Source organism: Cherax quadricarinatus, chromosome 28, assembly GCF_038502225.1.
Source record: "Cherax quadricarinatus isolate ZL_2023a chromosome 28, ASM3850222v1, whole genome shotgun sequence".
In the NCBI taxonomy this organism is placed as follows: Eukaryota; Metazoa; Arthropoda; class Malacostraca; order Decapoda; family Parastacidae; genus Cherax; species Cherax quadricarinatus.
This window is the reverse complement of record NC_091319.1, coordinates 36,484,723-36,508,454: the sequence shown is the minus strand read 5'-3', so window position 1 is coordinate 36,508,454 and position 23,732 is coordinate 36,484,723. Positions and strand designations below refer to the sequence as shown.

Sequence of the window (23,732 nt, the reverse complement as noted above, 5' to 3'; positions counted from 1 at the left end):
ACCTACCTGGAGTTCATTACCTTTGTAAATTGTGAGTTCATTACCTTTGTAAATTGTGAATTCATTACCTCTGTAACTTGCTCAGCTATCAAAACTTTGAGGCCCAGTCCCTGGACCAATTATGTACCTCTGTAATCTTTTGACTACCGCCCACAGGATGGGTATGGGGTGCATAATAAACATATTAAACTAACTAACTTCTAGGTCCTCTACAGATATGCTGCTGTGTATGATAATCTATATAACTGTATTTGTGTATGCCTGATTAAATTTACATACTAACTAACCTTTTCCTTCATGGTCCAGCTTTGGGAAACAAATCTTGCTGGTGCCATCCACAGGTCGGGTTCGATACGGCTTATGCTGTCAGTGACCCTTATAAACACAACACAGAAATAACAGCCCAACCTGTCAGTGGCCCTATAAACCCAAACAACAACAACAAAAAGAACAGCCCAGTACTGGTGTTGTTTCTACTCTTTTACACTAGTGAGTTACAATTACCTTTATTACAATACAACAATCATGTGATACATGATATGTACAGAGAGTTTGAGCCATGAAATATTGTGTATTAATGAAATATAGTATTTCATAACAGTGTAACTTATGACCCTATCAATCTGTTTTTTTAATTACATTACCTAATAGAATAATCCATTCTCTTGAATGTACAGTAACTCATCTAATGACCATATGACCTGTTTCCGCACTACAAATAGTATATTGATATAGTATATTATCATTTTGTTATACATTGTCATGCTACAAATTTGTACAGTTATAATGTCTCGTAATTGAAATGTTCAAATTTCATTGTTTAAAATACTCAGTTGTACTTCATGTTGTATTTTGTTTACTGTAATTTTTACCACTGAATATATCATTGCTTAGTTAATTTTAAGTTAATTTTAAGCTGCCCGTAATGCTCTGCATACAAGGGCTTTTGGCCATGTATTATGTCCAAATAAAGTATTATATTGTATTGTATTGTATTAAGGCAGTGAAGAGCAAAACATGGTCATGCCTCCGTATCTATGTGTCAGGTGTTAGGTACTCAGGTGTTGAGTGTGTGAGATGTTAGGTACTCAGGTGTTGAGTGTGTGAGATGTTAGGTACTCAGGTGTTGAGTGTGTGAGATGTTAGGTACTCAGGTGTTGAGTGTGTGAGATGTTAGGTACTCAGGTGTTGAGTGTGTGAGATGTTAGGTGCTCAGGTATTGAGTGTGTGATGTGCTAGGTGCTCAGGTGTTGAGTGTGTTAGGTGCTCAGGTGTTGAGTGTGTGAGATGTTAGGTGCTCAGGTATTGAGTGTGTGATGTGCTAGGTGCTCAGGTGTTGAGTGTGTTAGGTGCTCAGGTGTTGAGTGTGTGAGATGTTAGGTGCTCAGGTATTGAGTGTGTGAGGTGTTGAGTGTGTGAGGTCTTGAGTGTGTAGGTGTTAGGTGCTCAGTATGCCAGGTGTTAGGTGCTTAGGTGTTGAGTGTGTGAGGTGTTAGGTTCTGAGGCAGCAGCAGTTAGTTTTCATATTCTTGGTACATAATAAACAAGACTGGTGTTGGCAGCACTTTTCTGGTCATATACAAGGTTCATTATATAGACTTAACTAAGGAGAACCCAATAAGTTAGTAAGTTGATTTACCAATAGCTACATATAAATACACTTAAACAAATTATCACATATAGTAACATATGAACATTACTTAGATAACAAAAGAGTCAGTGACTTACAGTGGCCCGTGGCCGAGTGGCTAAAGCCCTCACTTCACACGGTGAGGGTAGAAACATTGGACGTGTTTCCTTACACTAGTTGTCTGTGTTCATCCTTCAGTAAAATGGGTACCTGGGTGTTAGTGGACTGGTGTGGGTCGCATCCTGGGACAAAACTCCCCTTATTTGGCCAAAATGCTCTGCATAACAAACAGCTTTCTGTATAGTAGTATGTCATTGATGTCAGCTAGACCTGTATACCTTGTACATGTACTGTAGAAATAAAAATATTATATTATAATTATTATCATTATTGTTCTTGAGGACCTTGTAAAATCTTATTACAGTGGAACCTCAGCTCACGAGTTTAATCCGTTCTGTGACTAGCTCGTAACTCAATTTGATTGTATTTCAAATCAGTTTTCCTCATTTAAATTAACCCTTTGAGGGACGTTGCCATAGATCTACGGCTTTATGTTGAGGGTCCAAACCGTAGATCTACGTCATGAGCTCAGCTCACTCTGATAAGCTGTGAACGGTAAATTTTGGCCTACATATGAGAGAATACATCTATGTGGTATGTGTGCACCACATAAAACAAATCCTGCAGCACATAGTGCATAATGAGAGAAAAATAACTGAGACTGTAATTTTCGATTAAAACAGCAACTTTGCATTGTTTTTTTATATGTTTTTTATAGTTGTATTTGCAATTTCTTGGTCTCATTTGATAGACTGGAAATGGCTTGAAACTGACCTCAAAGTAGCGGAAATGTTAAATTTTTGCTGATGTTCGAGAGTAAACAAACGACCTCACACGTCTAATACACACCAGCTGGTGGGTCTGATATACGTTCACAAATGTGGTGATATTATATATACAATTATTACAATATTGCATAACAGTAAATCTTCTATTTTTTGGTTTGAATAAAAATTCATTATGTGAATAAAAAATCAAAATGAAATTCATTAGTAAAGCCTGAAAACGTAACTAATGAACAGAGGAAATGTTAGTTTAGTGCCAGGAATGTCTGCATTGTTTATTCTGGACCCTATTTTGAAATTGGAGCATTTTGAACTTTGCATTAAATTGGCCAAATTACCAATTTCCGATCACTTTATTGTGTAGTTGAAATAGTTGACTTGGTGAATTCTTGTGCTCAATCAATAGAATAGAAGTAATACTAGTGAAATAGCTAAGAATTTGGTCGACTGGAATAATGTAATTGGCCTAAAATGGGAGTCAAAGTCAGCGAAATCGCCGATGCGTAAATATCGCTGACACATCAAAATTCGCGAGAACATAATTTCGTCAATTTTCCATCAAATTTCGTACTTTTTGTTTTATTACCTTCAGAAAAAGATTCTCTACCATTTCATAAAAAAAAATAACAAAATTATTTTTTTTAAATTTTTGGACACTGATGCACACTTTGAAATTTGGCCTTGGACCCTGAAAAGGTTAACTGAAATACCATTAATCCGTTCCAATGGAATTCCTGCTCTCAGAAGGCAGGACAAAATACTTCAATATAACAATAATATCAACTCTACAGCTTATTTATCTATCACAATTGATCTTATATGACATAATAAACAATATAAATAATGTAAGAACTTGATATATACTCTAGAATGAATAAAATAGGCCATAATATGGCAAGTGGTGGCAGCCCACCACTCCCGCTCCCGCACTCGCACTGACCATATCTTCCCATTCTTCCCCTTCTGAAAATGGAGTGTTTGTGAGGCTCTCTCCACCACATCACTAGTTTCATAAGGAAAATGCTGAAACAGTGTATTTATAAATAAGAAATATTGTATAAAAACTTAACTGCTACAATTTGTTTTATTTTTTTTTTCACTTCACTCTTCACTGATTTACTTGTTATTCTCTTAAACCCTTCAGGGTCCAAGGCCAAAATCTGAAGTGGTGCTGCAGTGTCCAAGAAATTTTGAAAAAAAAAAAAAAAATTATTTTTTCTTACAAAATTAAAGAGCATATTTTTGTGAAGGTAATAAGACAAAAAAAAAATTATGATCAGTACTTACTGAGATACAGTGACAAGAAGTTTGTCAAAAATGATGTGGTGGCGGCAACATCAACGAATTCCACATACCACATTACATTATTTAGCGGTTTTTAAAGTTTTTTCTTTTCTTTTCAAATTTTTTTCTATTCCTACTAACATTTGGGGCCTGAGAGACCAATACTGTATATAATGTATATATATAAACTCACTCTATTGAACACAATAACCGCACTAAAGTTATCATAATATTATTGTTTACCACTGTTGGTTATTACAATAAACATGCACAAATCTTGTATAATACTAATGTTCTATCATATATTTACATATTTTACAATCACTGGACATGGTTTTAGAACTGCTGGAGCTTGTGGAACTCCTTGAAACAAGGCACCATGCACAGAGGCACCTTACATTCCTCACACATAAACCGAGTGTCTTTGCGTCTTTGTTGCCATCGTTTTGTTTGTGCGCAGACGATGCATCTCTTCTGAGCAAATTTCTTCTGAGTTGAAGGAAGCTGTATTATGAAATAATCACCTTCCCTCCTCAAACGCTTGGGTATATCCTGAGTAATTCGAGGACCTTGTTGTATAGCAGGTGTTCTTACCTGGTACTTTATTATGAGTTGTCTGACAACAGACAAACAAAATTCGCCATACAGTGGTCTGTTGCCAGTCTTTATTTGGTACATATTATATGCATTGAGCATAGAAATGTCCATGAGATGGAAGAAAAGTTTCATGTACCACTTGTAACTCTTACGAACACAGTCAACAAAACCAATCTGCATGTCACATTTGTCAACCAAGTGCATGTTTTGTGTATAATCAATCACTGTCACTGGTTTTCGAATACGTTCATTAGTCACTCGATCAACTTTGCCACTGTCTTGCATTTCATTACGGTGAATGGTTGTCAACAATGTGACATCTCGTTTGTCATGCCACCGTAATGCCATGATGTCATTGGCAGTAAACACCTGCACGTCATCACCACGAGCACCTGCGTTGAGCCTGGGCATATGTTTACGATTAGAACGCACTGTGCCACACACATCTGTCTTGTTCACTCGCATGAAATCACTGAGTAATGGGCTTGTGTACCAGTTATCGGTATATAATGTATGCCCCTTACCAAGATAAGGTGCCATCATGTTTCTCACTACGTCACCTGAGATACCCAATAACATCTTGGTATCTTTCAATGTTTTACTTCCCGTGTATACAACAATATCCAACACCAGGCCACTGTCACAGTCACAGAGTACAAACAGTTTTATACCAAAGCGTTTCCTCTTGCTCGGTATATACTGCTTGAATGACAGTCTACCTTTGAACAAAATCGAAGACTCGTCAATTACAAGATTCTTGAATGGATAAAAGTATATGCTGAACTTTTGTTTGAGATACATGAAAACATTTCTAATCTTGTATAACCTGTCACTTCTGTCAGGCCTGGTTTTGTCAGAGAAGTGCAACATACATAAGAGTAAGATAAACCTGTTCACTGGTATGATTTCACTGAAGACCGGGGTAGAAATTAGCCAATCTGTGGACCAGTATGCTTTTATATTATGCTTATAGACATGAGGCATAAGCATTATTGTTGCAAAAAGCAAATACATTTCTGCAACAGTCGTCTCTTTCCACCTGTGTAGTCTTGACTGTGGTGATATGATCGTATTTGCCATGGTGTACTCAAAATACTTATTACTTTCCCTGACAATAGTTTCCATCAATGGCTGGTCAAAGAATAATTCAAAGAATTCCAGTTCATTGGCCGTGGTTCCAAGGGGACAAGTAGGTAGAATTCCACTTTGAGAGTCATCAAAGTGGTGAGGCTTGGGAACAAAATTGGGATTTTGCTGCCAATCCCACATACAGTTTGCTGGTGGATACTGGACATCATAGGCTGGTTGTGCGGGTGGTTGTGGTTGTGGTGGGCTGGTGGCTGACGCTCCGCTTTGTCCTTGAACTGACGAGTCAGCAGCGTGGGTCCCACCCTGGGCTGGTGAGTCACGCATGGCGGTGCCACTACCATCACCACTAACACCATCCACTGATGCCTGTGGTCTATCCATGCCAAGTGTAGCCACATCATCCTCACTATCACTACCTAAAACTGGTGTAGGGCCACGGGATGTACTCCGGGATGTACGCCGGGATGTACTCCGGGATGTACTCCGTCCCCTGGGCACAGCATAGGGTACACTACCCGAGCGCATGCGGCGGCGAACATACCGACGCTTCACTGGTGAATATGATTCCTCACTATCACTACTCGAATGATCGTCGAGCGCAATAAAATCACAATCCACGTCACTATCATCATCATTACTGAAGTCAGAGGCCTGGCCACGCGAAAATATTAGTTTTCTCTTGCGTTGAGGAACAACCGACCGTGAGTCACGAGTGCCCACACCAGAGGTAGAAGGTTGAGGATCGTCAGGGTTTTCTGCACTATTATCGATATCCTGGTCATTCTTTTCGGTCACTAACTGATCAAAGCCGTAGAATTCGTCTTCATTTCCACTTCCATCAGTGTCAGAACTATCAGATAGGAAGAGGAGAGTCCCAATTTTCCGGGGAGTGAGAGCTGACTTGCGACGAGGCATGGTGAACAAGGGTAACTGAGCCGGCGTTCCCACAATGCTATGCGGGCGCCTAGACTTTTTGTTTATGGCGCACACCCACCACGCAGACCCGTTCTCTCACATGTAGGCCTATGAGCGCTTTCGCGCTAAATTTGATGGTGCTAGAATTTTGGCGTAGATCTACGGTTTGGACACTCAATGTGAAGCCGTAGATCTATGGGACGGACCCTGAAAGGGTTAATATGAGACACACTTAGTGATTTTAATGGGTACCTGCATGCCAGCACAGTGTGTGAGTTTACTTAGGTACAGGTACACAAGTACAGTGGACCCCCGGTTAACGATATTTTTTCACTCCAGAAGTATGTTCAGGTGCCAGTACTGACCGAATTTGTTCCCATAAGGAATATTGTGAAGTAGATTAGTCCATTTCAGACCCCCAAACATACACGTACAAACGCACTTACATAAATACACTTACATAATTGGTCGCATTCGGAGGTGATCGTTATGCGGGGGTCCACTGTATAATTATCAGAGTACGTATAAAATAAGAAATAACCTTAAAAACACTTGATAGTTTGGAAAGTTTAAAAACATGGTGGAGAGATGCAGTGCTCAGGGAGAATGTAAACAAACCGGGTGGCATGCAACATATCTACGAATCTACTCCTACCTAATCTCCCAAAACATACTCAACCCCTGCCAATTTGGATTCAGGCCTAATAAGAATACTAATGATGCTATTATACACATGCTAGAATATATATACACTGCAATAGAGAAAAAAGAAGTCCCACTGGGGATCTTCATTGACTTATGTAAAGCTTTTGATACAGTTGACCATGACTTGCTCCACGTAAAATTGTCACACTATGGTATAAGAGGGCACTCCCTCAACTACCTCAAGTCATACCTCAGCAACAGAAGCCAATATGTGTACGCAAATGGGGCAAACTCTTCTGCGCAACCAATTACAGTTGGTGTCCCACAGGGAAGTGTCCTTGGCCCTCTTCTCTTTCTCCTATACATAAATGACCTTCCAAATGCTTCGCAATTACTCAAACCCACACTATTTGCAGATGACACTACATACGTCTTCTCTCACCCGAGCCCAGTCACGCTAGCCAATACTGTAAATACCGAATTACAGAAAATATCTACCTGGATGAGGACTAACAAACTTACACTAAACATTGACAAAACCTACTTCATTCAGTTTGGTAACAGAGCTACAGATGTCCCTCTTAACATAATGATAAACGGATCACCTATCACAAAACTAACAGAGGGAAAATTCTTAGGAATCCACCTTGATAATAGACTCAAATTTCATACACATATACAACAAATTTCTAAGAAAATTTCCAAGACTGTAGGCATACTATCGAAGATACGGTACTATGTTCCACAGTCAGCCCTCCTGGCCCTATATCACTCTCTTATTTACCCCTATCTCACCTATGGAATTTGTGCATGGGGCTCAACAACAATTAACCATCTCAGACCACTAATTACTCAACAAAAGGCTGCAGTTAGAATGATAACAAATTCTCACTACAGGCAGCACAGTCCACCATTATTCAATACACTAAACCTACTCACCATACAAAACATCCATACTTATTACTGCACCTATTACATACATAGAACACTTAACTCTGATATTAACCCTCCCCTCAAACGTCTCCTTGCCAACCTCAACAGAACACATGACCATAACACAAGGCACAGATCACTCTTTGATGTTCCTCGTGTCCATCTCACACTATGCAAAAACTCAATGCACATAAAAGGCCCTAAAATCTGGAATTCATTACCTGTAAATATAAAAGAAACACAACCTGTTTATAAATTCAAGTCTCTTCTCAAAGATCACTTACTCACCCAAAACCAAATAAATACTGAATAACTGAACCTTATAAATTGTATATCTTAAATGTTTCTCACAATTATATCACATAAATGTTAAACCTAAAACCGAATCTAACTTTATTATTTTTTTAAATACACTACCTAACAGAATCACTACCTAACTGAATGCAACCATATGACCTGTCTTTGTAATACTCACTTGTGCTTTATAGTAATCTGTTTACATTAATGTTTTATCACTGATTTCATCATTGCTTAGTTAATCTTAAGTTAATTTTAAGCCAGCCCGTAATGCTATGCATAGTATAAGTGGCTTTGGCATACTGCTCTTATCTGTATTTTTTTGTACCTCTGTATGTGTGCTCAAATTGGAAATAAATAAATAAATAAATAAATAAATAAATAAATATTAGAAAGACAGGGAGCCATATATAGAGTTTTGGTCATAATTTGAAATGTCTGTATTAGCGAAATGCCATAAGGTGAAATACTGTAAAGCGGGGCCCTACTGTATATAAGTTGTCTTTCATTCACATGTATTGATGTGCTTGTATATACAGGTCCGCCATCACAAATCCGGCATCTTTGGACCTGTAGTGTGTCAGATTACTGAGTTTGCCAGATTACAGAGTGGTTAGGTTAGAATACACTTTATAAAGTTAACCAACTTGACTTACACAAGAAAGTTCATTGAACATCGGCAAAAATTTAATATTTCCGCTACTTTGAGCTCAGTTTCAAGGTACTTTTCATCATGAAACCAATCAAACTCATATCTATTTCTGTAACATAACTTCCATTCTATCAAACGAGACCAAAAAAACGAGAATACAACCATAAAATTCATATGAAAATATACTGCAAAGAGGTGGCTAATGGCTGAAAAGTGAAGTCCCTTATTTATCGTCCGTTTTTTTTTCATTTTTGGTGTATATTAAAAAGTATCTTTCCATCATACATTGCTCAGGTTTCAGTAAGATAGCCCAACAAACAGCTGGGAAAAAAAATATTTACCAAAAATCATAAGTCACTTTGTCTGACTTTTTGGGTTATCTTAGGTTCTCTGTACATACGCTGCTATGTAACTATGTAACTGTATTCTATGTAACTGTATTTGTGTATACCTGAATAAACTTATTTACTTACTTCTATTCTGTCGACTGAGTACAAGAAACCGCCCATTCACCTATTTCATCTACCCAATAAAGTGGTCAGAAATTGGCAATTTGGCCAATTTCACACAAATTTCAACAGATGCCAATTTCAAAATAGGTCCAGAATAAACAATGCAGACATTCCGGGCACTAAAATAGCATTTTTCTCTGTTCATTAGTCATGGCTCCAGGCCCCACTTACATTACCCTTGCTTACCATTTGGAATTTTCATTCACACACAAAAAAATAGAAGATTTACTATTACACAGACTACTGCATTATTGTATAAATAATGCCAATCCATTCATGACTGCTTATTGGAATTTGGACTGGCAGGTGCACACGTATTAGACAGCGACTTCATTTGTTTACTCTTGAACATCGCTAAAGAACCGAACATCTCCACTACTTTGAGCTTAATTTCAAGGTAATTTTCATCATGAAAGCAATCAAAATCATCTATTTCTGTAATATATCTTCCATTCTATCAAATGAGACCAAGAAAACGAGAATACAGCCATAAAAATCATACGAAAATATACCGCTGTGGGGCAACTAATGGCTGAGAAGTGAACTCCATCATTATGGTCTGATTTCATTCTTTTTTGGTGTACATTAAGGAGCATCTTTCCATCATACATTGCCCAAGTTTCAATAAGATAGCCCAACAAACAACTGAGAGAGAAAAATATTATAATAATAATAATAATAATAATAATAATAATAATAATAATATCTTTGTTTACTACAAGTACATGTACATGGTGTACAGGCCTAGCTGAGGTCTGTTACATACTACTATATAGAAAGCACCTTGTTATGTTAAGCATTTCAGGCAAATTAGGTCAGTGTCCCAGGATAAGACCCACACCAGTCCACTAACACCCAGGTACTCATTTACTGATAGGTAAGCATAGACAGTAGGTGTCTATGTTTACCAATATTTCTACCCTGGCTGGGAATTGAATATTTACCAAAAATCATATATAGCTAGCCTAAGCCAGGTACTAGAAATAAGCCACTTTGCTTTTTTGGGTTATCCTAGGTTCTATACACATATGCTGCTATGTTTGATAATCTGTGTAGAGAAAATAGCTTTTTTTTCAGTTTTATGATGCAGAACGAGTGTATATGACAGTTATCCATGTGCTGTACTCTATTTTCTCTAATATTAGCCCCCAAGACAGGGATAGGAGAATGGTACTTGCATCCCATAACCTCTTCATACCTCCGTTGAGCTGCTCGGTATTATGCCAAATATTATTCATTCTGGAGTATTTAAGATGTTTTTATGTTATTTATATTGTTTATTATGTCATATTAGATCAATTGTGATAGGCAAATAAGCCAAAGTGTTGATATTAGCATAATAATAAAGCATATTTCCCTGCATCATGAAACTGAGCCCATGGCAACCGACAGTGGCTTCAAAGCCCATAAATAGTCCAAATATATATATACGTTTTTACCGCTACTGCCCCAAACGTATATTTACGTTTTATTTTTCATTCCTTCAAAATTGGCGCGATAGGCCTGAGTCGCGTAGACATGAGAGAATGGATGTGCACACTCAGTGTGTGCAGTATCAAAAAAAATCTGGGACGCCTGGGTACCGCATGGTAGGACCAGTTACATTCAGCTCCATCTTGGGTCAACATCATGGCACATCCTCGTGATTCACTCACCCCTCATCGTATTAGCACTCTATTATTCGAGGAAAGTGATATGGAAGGTCAGTTTAGTGGATTTGATGCAGATGTGGCTACTAATAATCAAGAAAATAGTGAAAATATAGACGATAACCAAGATGACCCTCAGCCCGTCACCTCTGGGGTGGCCAGTGTGGCCACACCAGACCCTATGCCAAGCACTTCTGGAGTGGCCAGTGTGGCCACACCAGACCCTAGGCCAAGCACTTCTGGGGTGGCCAGTGTGGCCACACCAGACCCTAGGCCAAGCACTTCTGGGGTGGCCAGTGTGGCCACACAAGACCCTGGGCCAAGCACCTCTAGAGTGGCAAGTGTTACACATAGGCAACTACGCAAGAGGAAACTATCATTTTCCCAGTGTTTTAGTGATAGTGAAAGTGATATAAGTGATGATGAGATTGATTTTATGCCATTAGAGGATTCGTCTAGTGACAGTGATCATTATTCACCAGTGAAGCGTACTTTTAGGTTCAGGCAGTGTGCCATTTGCAGTCGGCGGCAAGGGTCGTGGCAGGTCATGATCCAAAACCCCTGCCACTGATAGTGAAAGTGACCATGAAGGTGAATATGTAGGGATGGAGGAAATAGTGGTGGGTGGCACGGTGCCTGGACCACATGATGCAGTGGGTGGACAGACAAAGGACCACCTAGCATCCCCTCAACCATGTGCTGCCTCCACTCCTGTCCCCCCTCCTGCTCCCCCACGCCCCATGCCACAGGTCCACCCTGCACCATGTGACCGAGAGTGGAACTGGACACAAAGTATATTCGTGCCAGAGCCTTTTGATTTTGATGCAAGTGGAAGTGGCATCCTGCCAGAATGTCCATAACAAATGAGTCTACAGAGTTAGATTTTTTCCAGTTATACTTTGACGGGCCTATAATGAACTTGATAGTGACCTAGACGAACAATTATTACTGCTATATCATGGACAATACACCAGAGGTTGGGGAATTGTCACGGCTGCGCAGATGGAAAGATACAATAGCAGATGAAATGTATTTATTCCTTGCCACTGTCATGCTTATGCCACATACCTATAAGAACAATATACGTAACTACTGGGCCACTGACTACTTTATCAGTACTCCTGTCTTCCGTGACCTCCTTCCCTGCAACAGATTTATTCTGTTGCTACAAATGTTGCATTTCTCAGACAGGAATAGGCCCAACAGAAATGACTTTCTATACAAAATTCAGGAAGTGTTTATCTATATGAAGCAGAAATTCAGTGCCTACTTTTATCCCTTCAAGAATATTGTTGTTGACGAGTCCTTGATTCTGTTCAAGGGACGCTTGTCATTCAAACAATGTATACCAAGCAAACGTCATCGCTTTGATATAAAACTTTTTGTTATGTGTGACTGTGAGAGTGGTCTTGTGTTGGATGTGATTGTATATACAGGAAAAACACACTCGACGATACCAGGTGCATGTTGGGCATTTCTGGTGATGTTTGAAAAATGATGGAACCATACCTTGGCAAGGGCCATACATTGTACACAGACAACAGGTATACCAGCCCTATGCTCGCTGATTTCCTATGTGTGAACAATACTGATATATGTGGAACAGTGAGAAGGAATAGAAAACATATGCCAAGGTTCAGTGGAGGCAGTATTGAAGGTGCAGTGCAAGCATTTCATGCCAATGACATCATGGCACTGACGTGGCATGACAAACGGGATGTGACATTGCTGTCAACCATCCACAGAAACAAGATGGTACAAACAGACAAAGTGAACAGGGAGACCAATGAACGTATTGTCAAGCCAGCTGCTGTTGTCGACTATACAAACAACATGCGACTCGTTGACAAGTGTGACATGATGATAGGGTTCGTTGACTGTGTGCGTAGGAGTCGCAAGTGGTATATAGAACTGTCTTTTCACCTTGTAGACATTACAGTGCTCAATGCATTCAATATGTACGAAATAAAGACTGGAAAATGACAATGTTTTGCAGAATTCTCCCTGAATGTCATAAAACAGATAGCAAAAAAAGTATGGTACCACACCTGTACCTGCCCTTCAACAGCAACCTGTCACACCACAACCTGTCCCCTAACCCCAACCACAGCCAGTCGGGGAAGTGCCAGACCGAATCATCCCTAACTGTCACTACTTGGTACCAATACCACCTACCCCAAAGAAGAAGCATTCCCAGAAAAAGTGTGTTGTGTGTGCTACCACCACAAAACGACCCCAACAGCGGAAGGACACACGATACATTTGTAACCAGTGTGGGGTGGCACTCTGTATGAATCCATGCTTCATGGAGTATCATACAATCGTGGAGTTGTAGAAACATAAGTGGGACATGTAAATACTTGTATATAGTTGTAGATGATAATGTATGATTCAGCCAGGTGTGCAAAATCACCTGTCAGTGTGTACATGTGTGTCTGTGACAATATGATAATAATTTTGTATATATTTTTGGTGTATAAGCAACAATTAACATTGAAATCAAAAGAATTACTGTAAAACATAAGAATCTTATCATGAAGACCAAGAAAAGTAAAAAAAAAAAATGGAAAAAACGGTAAATATGCAGAGTTTCTGCAAGCGGCAGCGCTCCATGTTGCCGTCAGGTGATCGCCAAGTGCCAACTTCGCGGCCTCATATCTCGGTAAGTACTGACCCTAAAAATTGTTTTTAACTTATAACACTTACAAAAATGTGCTCTTTTTTTTTCTATAAAAAAACAATTTTTTTATTTTTCAAAATATTCGGGGCACTGGGGTAGTGAACGTATATATACGTTTGGACCGTTCACGGGTTAATGGACAATGTACAGTACTTTGTAGGTGCTTTACACAATGAGAAGCATTTCTTTTATTCATTAGAACTATGACTAGGGCTAAAAGTAAGCAGGTTATAACAATAAATGAAGAAAAAGAAATTGGAATGACTTATGCAGCAAACAGTACCAGCTGGTTGGTGTGGCGACCCTGGAAATTTGAAATTATGCTAGCCGAAATTAGTGTCGAATAACTGATTGAACCGGATGTCTGATTCCGGGATTTGTGTTGGTGGACCTGTATTATAATATTGCCTTGTATATCTCCCTTGATGTACGTACTTAGATTATAATATTGCCTCGTGTATCTGCATTGATATATTTTTTTCTTTTGCAGATCTTTTGTGATGCAAGTTCAGTATCACACACTGCTGACAGTGTTATCAACAGGAAGCTCCAAAAAAGTTCACCACACTGTCAGAAATATTAAACATATGGTATTATAAAGGTCATCCTAAGTTCCTGATTACTCTTAAGTTCAGCCTTGTTCAGTGAGTAAGTTCACTGATCATAATTGTTCACATTCAGCAAAACCACCGTATTGTTCAAGTGTTCTTGTTCACGAGGAACACTGAAAAGGCAGCAACAAAGTTCAAGCTTTACTTATAAATGGAACTTTATATTATTATCTGAACCAGTAATGTATTTAAAACTTGACAGATGGTAGTATTACTCTGTTAAACTTTTCTACTGACTGAAAATGTAATAAAGTTCAGCTATTTTATGGCATTAATATTGAATTTTATTTTGTGTTAGTTGTGCATGTGTAATATAGTTGTCAGTCATGGAAGAATAATATTATTTGTTGTGAGAACATTGTATATCAAGGAATTATTTCCTCGTTCCTTTATTATCCCTGTTTAGTGCATTCATATGTACATCTGAGCTAATATATGTCTGAGCTAATTTATGTCTAAGCTAATATATGTCTAAGCTAATGTCTTTTCCTTGAAGTCTACCTCATGTATGCCATGCATAATCTACCATGCTATATACATAAGTACATAAGAAGTTGTATTTAATGATTGACTTATTTATCATATTCTTTATTATTATTAATAATGATAAGTTGATTTGAACTTAAAGTTTGTCCAGTGTCCAGCAAAGTTGAAAATAATGTTATTGCTAAAATTCATGCAGTGGAAAACATGCTTTTGACAATGGATAAAAAATTATTCCAATTTTGCATATTATGAAGATTTTGATATTGTGAACGTTCGTAAAGAACATTATTACTTAGTAACTAAGTTCTTTTTTTTTTTGGGGGGGGGGGATGCTCTAATATGGAGTTATGTAAGTGATAAACCATACACTGGTTTAGGGTGCTGTGTTTGTGAGCTTACATGCAGGGCCAGGAGCCGTGACTTAACCCCTGCAACCATATATAGGTGAGTACACAACTCATGTATAAAGTTACAGTCATGAACAAAAGTGTACCGTACTAACGTAGATTGTATTTCATGTATGAGGGCTGTACATGGTCTTAGTGTTCACAATTGTTCAATAATGTCTAATGTAGAAGTGAACATGAACAAAGATAAGGAAGAGAAGCCTTTTCCTTGTTCACTATGTTCAAAATCGTTCTCCTCCAACTCTGACCTCCTGAGGCATCAGAGTGTTCATTCAGATGACAAACCATACCAGTGTTCGCTGTGTCCAAAATCTTTTGCGAAAAGCTGCGACTTGGCCAGACATCAGATCATTCACACGGAGGAGAGACCTTACCAGTGTTCTGAGTGTCTGAAGTTCTTTAAAGCAAAGTTTAAACTGAGAGAACATCAAATGTGTCATTTGAAAGTCAAACCTTTTCAGTGTCATGTGTGTCTAAAATTATTTTCACGAAAGATTGGCTTGAAAAGGCACCTCATAGTTCATACAGAAGAGAAGCCATTTGAGTGTTCAGTGTGTCTAAAGAACTTCAGAGATAAAAGATCTCTCAGTCAACATACAATCGTACATACCGGGGAGACCTCATACCGCTGTCACATATGTCTAAAAGGCTTCACACACAGTACTTCTCTAAGCAAGCATATGAGGATTCATACAGGAGAAAAGCCATACCAGTGCTCAATATGTGAAAAAAGCTTCAAACAACAGGGTCAGCTGGCAATACACAGGAAAGTTCACACTGGGGAGAAACCATACCAGTGTTCCCTGTGTTCAAAACAGTTTGCCATAAAATCCAACCTGGTTAGACACGAGAAACTCCACACGGGAATTAAACCATACAGGTGTTCTGAGTGCCTTAAAGACTTTGTTATAAAGTCAAGACTAACAGAACACATGGTATCACACACCCAAGAAAAACACCATACTTGCCCAGTGTGTTCAAAAAGTTTTAAAATAAAAAACTCCTTAAAAACACATATGAAAATTCATAGCAAAAAAGTCCTTAGTAAAAAAAAAGTGACTGAAAAGCCATTTAAATGTTATAAATGTCTTAAAGGCTTTGTGTACAAGACTAATTTACTGAACCACATGAGCATTCACTCACAAGAATCAAAATATAATAATATTCAGAATCTGAAAGATTTTAGGAAAGAATCACTTTGTGAAACTGCTGACAACAACAGTCTGTAAGACCTGACAACAGTAGTGTGTAAGACCTGGCAACAACAGTGTGTAAAACCTGACAACAGCAGTGTGTAAGACCTGACAACAACAGTGTGTAAAACCTGACAAAAGCAGTGTGTAAAGTCTGACAACAACAGTTTGTAAAATCTGACAACAACAACTATGTAAAACCTGGCAACAACAGCTGGGATAAATGAGTTTCCTTGGAGACATATTATATACTTCTTCTTTCTTTCAACACACCGGCCATATCCCACCAAGGCAGGGTGGCCCAAAAGGAAAAACGAAAGCTTCTCCTTTTACATTTAGTAATATATACAGGAGAAGGGGTTACTAGCCCCTTGCTCCCGGCATTTTAGTCGCCTCGTACAACATGCATGGCTTACGGGGGAAGAATTCTGTTCCACTTCCCCATGGAGAGAACAGGAAATAAACAAGAACAAGAACTAGTAAGAAAATAGAAGAAAACGCAGAGGGGTGTGTACATATATATATATGCTTGTACATGTATGTGTAGTGTGACCTAAGTGTAAGAAGATGTAGCAAGACGTACCTCAAATCTTGCATGTTTACGAGACAGAAAAATGGACACCAGCAATCCTACCATCATGTAAAACAATTACAGGCTTTCGTTTTACACTCACTTGGCAGGATGGTAGTACCTCCCTGGGCGGTTGCTGTCTACCAACCTACTACCTATAACATATTATATACATTAACATAAAAAACAGCACAGTAGTAGGGAACAGTCAAGGTTTGAACCCATTGCCATAGGTTCGAGTCCTATCTGTTCCCTGGTTTGTTTGTAATCATCTTATTACTATTTTGTGAGTTGTCAGTTGAAGATTAATGTGTTGTGAACTCATACATAAAATGAATAAAGAGGAAGGTGGATGGAGGCTTAAACTGTGGTCTCCAGATTAACAGTTCCGCTGCTTTCTCTTCATTCATTGACAGTCATTTATTATGACTTAAATTAAATTTATACATAAAATGTTCATGTACAGTGGTACCTCAGGATACGAACTTAATTCGTTCCAGAAGTCTGTTCGAGTGCTAATACTGAATGAATTTGTTCCCATAAGGAATAATGTAAATTAGATTAATCCATTTCAGACCCCCAAAAATACACTTACAAAAGCACTTGCATAAATACACTTAGGTAATTATTCGAGTTTTGAGCTGTTCGTATCCCGAGGTACCACTGTATTATGTTCAGTAAATCACAGTCACAAATAATCAGTTACTTACCTGTATTAAAATATTAGTTAAGTCAAACAATGACAGCAACTGGAATGGGAGTATTATTGTCCTGTGATGATAGGTTAGTAGACAGCAACCACCCAGGGACATGATACCATCCTGTGGTAGTAGGGTGGTAGACAGCAACCACCCAGGGAGATACTACCATCCTGTGGTAGTAGGTTGGTAGACAGCAACCACCCACTGAGGTACACCTACCATCCGACTTACGACCGAGTTCGGTTCCGAGAAACCGGTCGTAAGTCGAAATGGACGTAAGTCGAACTTTACTACTGAATATCAACATCACATTTTTGTAATGACTTTATTTTATTGTTTTATTTTGGTATTTCATGTTTTACTTTACTTTTTATGTTGTTATTACTGTATTTTATACTGTAAGGTTTAGGATAAACACTGTGTACAACACAAATAGTTGTTTATTTCCCAGAAATTTGGCAAAAAAAACACGGTCGTAAGTCGAGTGGTCGTAAGTCGAGCAGGTCGTAAGTCGGATGGTAGGTGTACTACCATTCTTTGATAGTAGGTTGGTCGACAGCAACCGCCCTGAGAGGTACTACCATCCTGCCAAGTGAGTGTAAAATGGAAACCTGTAATTGTTTTACATGATGGTAGGATTGCTGGTGTGTGTTTTTCTGTCTCATAAACATGCAAGGTTTCAGGTACATCTTGCTACTTCTACTTACACTTAGGTCACACTACACATGCATGTATAAATATATATATATATATATATATATATATATATATACACACCCCTCTGGGTTTTCTTCTGTTTTCTTACTAGTTCTTGTTTATTTCCTCTTATCTCCATGGGAAAAATGCCGGGAGCAAGGGGCTAGCAACCCCATCTCCTGTATACATTACTAAAGTTAAAAAGAGAAACTTTCATTTTTCTTTTTGGGCCACCCTGCCTTGGCAGCCACCCTGCCTGGGCGGCCACCCTGCCTGGGCGGCCACCCTGCCTGGGCGGCCACCCTGCCTGGGCGGCCACCCTGCCTCGGCGGCCACCCTGCCTCGGTGGCCACCCTGCCTCCGTAGCAACTCTGCTTCAGTGGGATACGGCTGGTTTGTTGACAAGTTTGAAAAGTTTGTTAATATGCATAACATAAATAAGTTCTTGGATGATTCATAATCTATTTTCTCTTCATAACACTACAACATCAGTACCAAGTGAACTTGATGAGAAGTATTGTATAGGCAAGGATTGTAGCTAGTTTTGTTATTTTGTGAGATACAGGTGCTCCTTGACTTACCATGGTTCCTCTTACCATGGTTCCTCTTACCATGGTTTCTCTTACCATGGTTCCTCTTACCATGGTTCCTCTTACCATGGTTCCTCTTACCATGGTTCCTCTTACCATGGTTCCTCTTACCATGGTTCCTCTTACCATGGTTTCTCTTACCATGGTTCCTCTTACCATGGTTCCTCTTACCATGGTTCCTCTTACCATGGTTCCTCTTACCATGGTTCCTCTTACCATGGTTCCTCTTACCATGGTTCCTCTTACCATGGTTCCTCTTACCATGGTTTCTCTTACCATGGTTCCTCTTACCATGGTTCCACTTACCATGGTTCCTCTTACCATGGTTCCACTTACCATGGTTCCTCTTACCATGGTTTCTCTTACCATGGTTCCTCTTACCATGGTTCCTCTTACCATGGTACCTCTTACCATGGTTCCACTTACCATGGTTCCTCTTACCATGGTTCCTCTTACCATGGTTCCTCTTACCATGGTACCTCTTACCATGGTTCCACTTCCCATTATTCTTACCATGGGTCCTTTTACCATGGTTCCTCTTACCATGGTACCTTTTACCATGGTTCCACTTATTATGGTTCCACTTACCATGGTTCCACTTGCCATAGCTACTCATACCATGGTTTCACTTACCATGGTTCCTCTTACCATGGTTCCACTTACCATGGTTACACTTAATACAGTTCCTCTTATCATGGTTCCTCTTACTGTGGTACCTCTTACCATGGTTCCAGGTTCCACTTACCATGGTTCCTCTTACCATGGTTCTTCTTACCATGGAACCTCTTACCATGGTACCACTTACCATGGTTCCTCTTACTATGGTTCCACTTACCATGGTTCCACATACCATGGTTCCACTTACCATGGTTCTACTTCCCATGGTTCCACTTACTATGATTCCACTTACCATGATTCCACTTACCATGGTTCTACTTGCCATGGTTCCATTTACCATGGTTCCACATAGAATGGTTTCACTTACCATGGTTCCACTTACCATGGTCCCACTTACTATGGTTTCACTTACCATGGTTCCATTTACCATGGTATCACTTACTATGGTTCCACTTACAATGGTTCCAGTTACCATGGTTCCACTTACCATGGTTTCACTTACCATGGCTCCACTTGCCATGGTTCCACTTACCATGGTTCCACTTACCATGGCTCCACTTCTGTGCCAGTGAGCGCCAGTGAGTTGTGCCAGGCTGCTCCCAGCGCCACCTTCACCACCCAATCTACGTTACCGAACCCAATGGGACAAATTGGTGGCATCGTTGTGGGCGTGGATTTATGGGTATTTTCGCAGATATCAGAAGTTTAAGCTGCATGTGAGTGGTGCCGGTGTACCCCAGGATACCTGTCACCTCCAGCTAGCCACTTCTACCCTCACCCACCTCCACCCTGTGTCACTCCAGCCTGCAAGCCAGTTGCAGCCGCCTCTCAAGCTTCCTGGCTTAGTTCGTGTGCTGATTGCTTCAATCTCCGAGGGGTTGACCCGGATTTTGCAATTAAGTCAGCCAGTAAGCCAGTCTGTGGGAAAGAGTGCCAGTCAGCCTGCCTCAGTCTGTCATCCAGCCTTTCTCCTGTCATCCACCTGCTCCTTCATGCTGTGTGCATCGTTACACGTCTTCCAGTCCACCATTCTCGAAGGTTAAGCTAGTAAGCCAACCCAGCTGAGAGAGAGAAGTAAGCCACGCAAATTCCTCTTCAACTATTGTCTCCAATATCGCTTTGTGCTACCAGTTGGATGCTGGTAAGAGTGGTCTTCACCATCCCTGTGGCATATTGTGGCTTAGTTTAAGCCGCCTGGGTTTTCTAGTGAGTGGTGAGTGTGTGTGCCAGTGAGCACCAGCGAGTTGTACCAGGCTGCTCCCACCGCCACCTCCACCACCCGTCACCTTCACCACCCAATCCACATTACTGAACCCAACGGGACACACTATGGTTCCACTTTCCATGGTTCCACTTACCATGGTTCCACTTACCATGGTTCCACTTACCATTCTTAAACTTATGAAGGTTTGACTTAGGATATTTCCACTATGTTGTTGGAAAAGCAGTTACTCTGAAGATAAAACTTAAGATAATTAGCCAGCATTTATTGATGTTTCAATACTGGTGTTTACTTTTTTGGCATTTAGTTAGTTGTTTATTTACTTATACAGTGACAGTAGTTATTTATTTAACATGTCATATTCATATTTGACTTGTGATAGATTTATCAAGATTTTACTCCATGGTAAGGCACGGAGCACCTGTTGTTGTTTTCGGTGTTTTATTGTCATGGGTTATTGGTTAAGAAGTCCATGTATCAAGACATTATGTATACTTCATGTTTTTCAGAGTGTTGTATATATAAACAAACTTTATTTCTATAAAGTGGAGTACATTATATGCAATTAAGGTGATCGGCATATATTATTTCTTTATAGGAAAACCCTTATTATGCAAGGTATATCTGGCAGCCTTAACCATTTCAGGGTCCAGACCCCAATCTGAAACATGTCCACAAGGTCCAAGAATTTAAAAAAAAAATATTGTTATTGTTTCTCATGAAATGGTAGAGAATCTTTTTCTAAAGGTAATAAAACAAAAAATACGAAATTTGATGGAAAATTGACAAAATTACGCGCGCACATTTTGCTGAATCAGCGATATTTAAACATCGGCGATTTTTTCCACTTTGACTCCCATTTTAGGCCAATTATATTATTCCAGTTGACCAAATTCTTAGCTATATCGCCAGTACTACTTCTATTTTATCGATTGAGCACAAGAAATTGCCCAGTCAACTATTTCAATTATCCAATAAAGTGATCGGAAATTGGTAATTTGACCAATTTCACACAAAGTTCAAAATATTTCAATTTCAAAATAGGGTCCAGAATAAACAAAGCAGACATTCCTGGCACTAAAACAACATTACCTCTGTTTATTAGTTACAGTTTTAGGCTTTACACATGAATTCCATTTTGCTTTTTTCACATTATGAATTTTTATTCACTCCAAAAAATACAAGATATACTGTTATGCAGTATTGTAATTATTGTATAAATAATATCAGCACATTCATGAACACACATTAGTGTGTATTGGACGCATGATATCACTTGTTTACTCTTGAATATCGGCAAAAAACAAACATTTCCGCTATTTTGAGCTCAGTTTCAAGCCATTTTCTGTACTAAAACCAATCAAAATCATCTCTATTTTTGTTATATATCTTCCTTTCTATCAAGTGAGACCAAGAAACAGCAAATAAAACTGTAAAAAACATATGATTATACATCGCAAAGTTGCTGTTGTAATTCAGAAACATGGTCGCAGTTTTTTTTCTCATGCACTGTGCTGCACGATTTGCTTTATATGGTGCACATTTACCACATAGATGCATTCTCTCGTATCTTGGCCCAAATTTACCACTCACAGCTTATCTGAGTGAGCTGAGCTCATGATGTTGAACTAAGGCTTGGACCCTGGCTTCATAGCCGTAGAACTACAGGACAGACCCTCAAAGGGTTAACCCTATATTATGATTACTAGTACAGCCTCTCCTCACTTAACGACGGAGTTCTGTTCCTAAGACCATGTCGGTAAATGAAATCGTCGCTAAGTGAGGAGCATGCTATAATGGTAGTCCGTTTGTGTCAGCTATCTTTGATATTGTTTTAATGTTGCATTTGCACCATTTATAACATTTCTGGTATATTTTTAAAGGTTTATACAGTAGTGTAATATATATTGTAATAAACAGAATATAGGAAATCAGTTCTAATATACAGTGGTACCTCGAGTTTCGGCCATAATTCGTTCCAGAAGGCTGTTCGAGTGCCGTTACCGAACAAATTTGTTCCCATAAGGAATAATGTAAATTAGACTAGTCCGTTTCAGACCCCCAAAAATACACTTACAAAAGCACTTACAAAAATACATTTATGAAATTGTTCGAGTTGGGAGCTGTTTGAAACTCGAGGTACCACTGTACATTATTTAAGTATGCATACTGGTCAGAGAGCCCGTCATATGTCCGAGTTGTCGGTAAGCAAGTACGTTGTTAAGTAAGCAGAGGCTGTATATGAGAAGAGGTTACTAGCCCCTTGCTGCCAGCATTTAGTAATTTATTCAGAAGGGGGTTACTATTTCCTTGCTGTCAGCATTTACTAATTTATACAGGAGTTACTAACCCCTTGCTCCTGGTATTTAGTAATTTATACAGAAGGGTTACTAGCTCCTTGCTGCCAGCATTTTAGTTGTATCTTACAACACACATGGCTTATGGAGGAAGGATTCTAACTCACTTCCTCATTGAGAATTATTCATATTCTTACTCTGTCTGTATTGACTTTTTTTAGTGTCTTATTTTTTAAGTTATTTATGTTTTTTCCTCTGTCATTTTCATTCTCTCAATTATATTTACTTGCCTGCTTTTCTGTGTTAATTATGCATTTATATGTCACTTTTATTTCCTTTAGGCTCTCTTCTATTTTTCTGATCTCTTCTTTAGTCAATATTTCTGCTAATTTATTGTTTCTAACACTTCTCTGGTCTGTATTTCCACTAATTTACTTACTTTTGTCCATGGTTGTATGTTGCGTCATGTAGTGTATGACAGGTCAGTCCACTCGTCTCTTAGTCTTCCCTCAACTTGTCAGTTTTCATACTTGTTTTTACATTTTCTTATAATTGTAGTATTTCCCCACTTTCCATACACTTGTGTAGTATTGTATATATCATTAAATTAAC

The 23,732-nt window shown here is 39.0% G+C and overlaps 1 protein-coding gene across 1 annotated transcript; it reads left to right on the top strand.

Moving 5' to 3' along the window:
* The first annotated feature begins 320 nt into the window (after positions 1-320).
* Positions 321-19,097, top strand: LOC128693194 (zinc finger protein 271). The gene is made up of 2 exons (XM_053782674.2): positions 321-489; positions 14,219-19,097. Exon 2 carries the CDS (start codon positions 15,346-15,348, stop codon positions 16,459-16,461), a length of 1,116 nt encoding a protein of 371 aa, XP_053638649.1. The 5' UTR covers positions 321-489; positions 14,219-15,345; the 3' UTR covers positions 16,462-19,097.
* Positions 19,098-23,732: the final 4,635 nt, after the last annotated feature.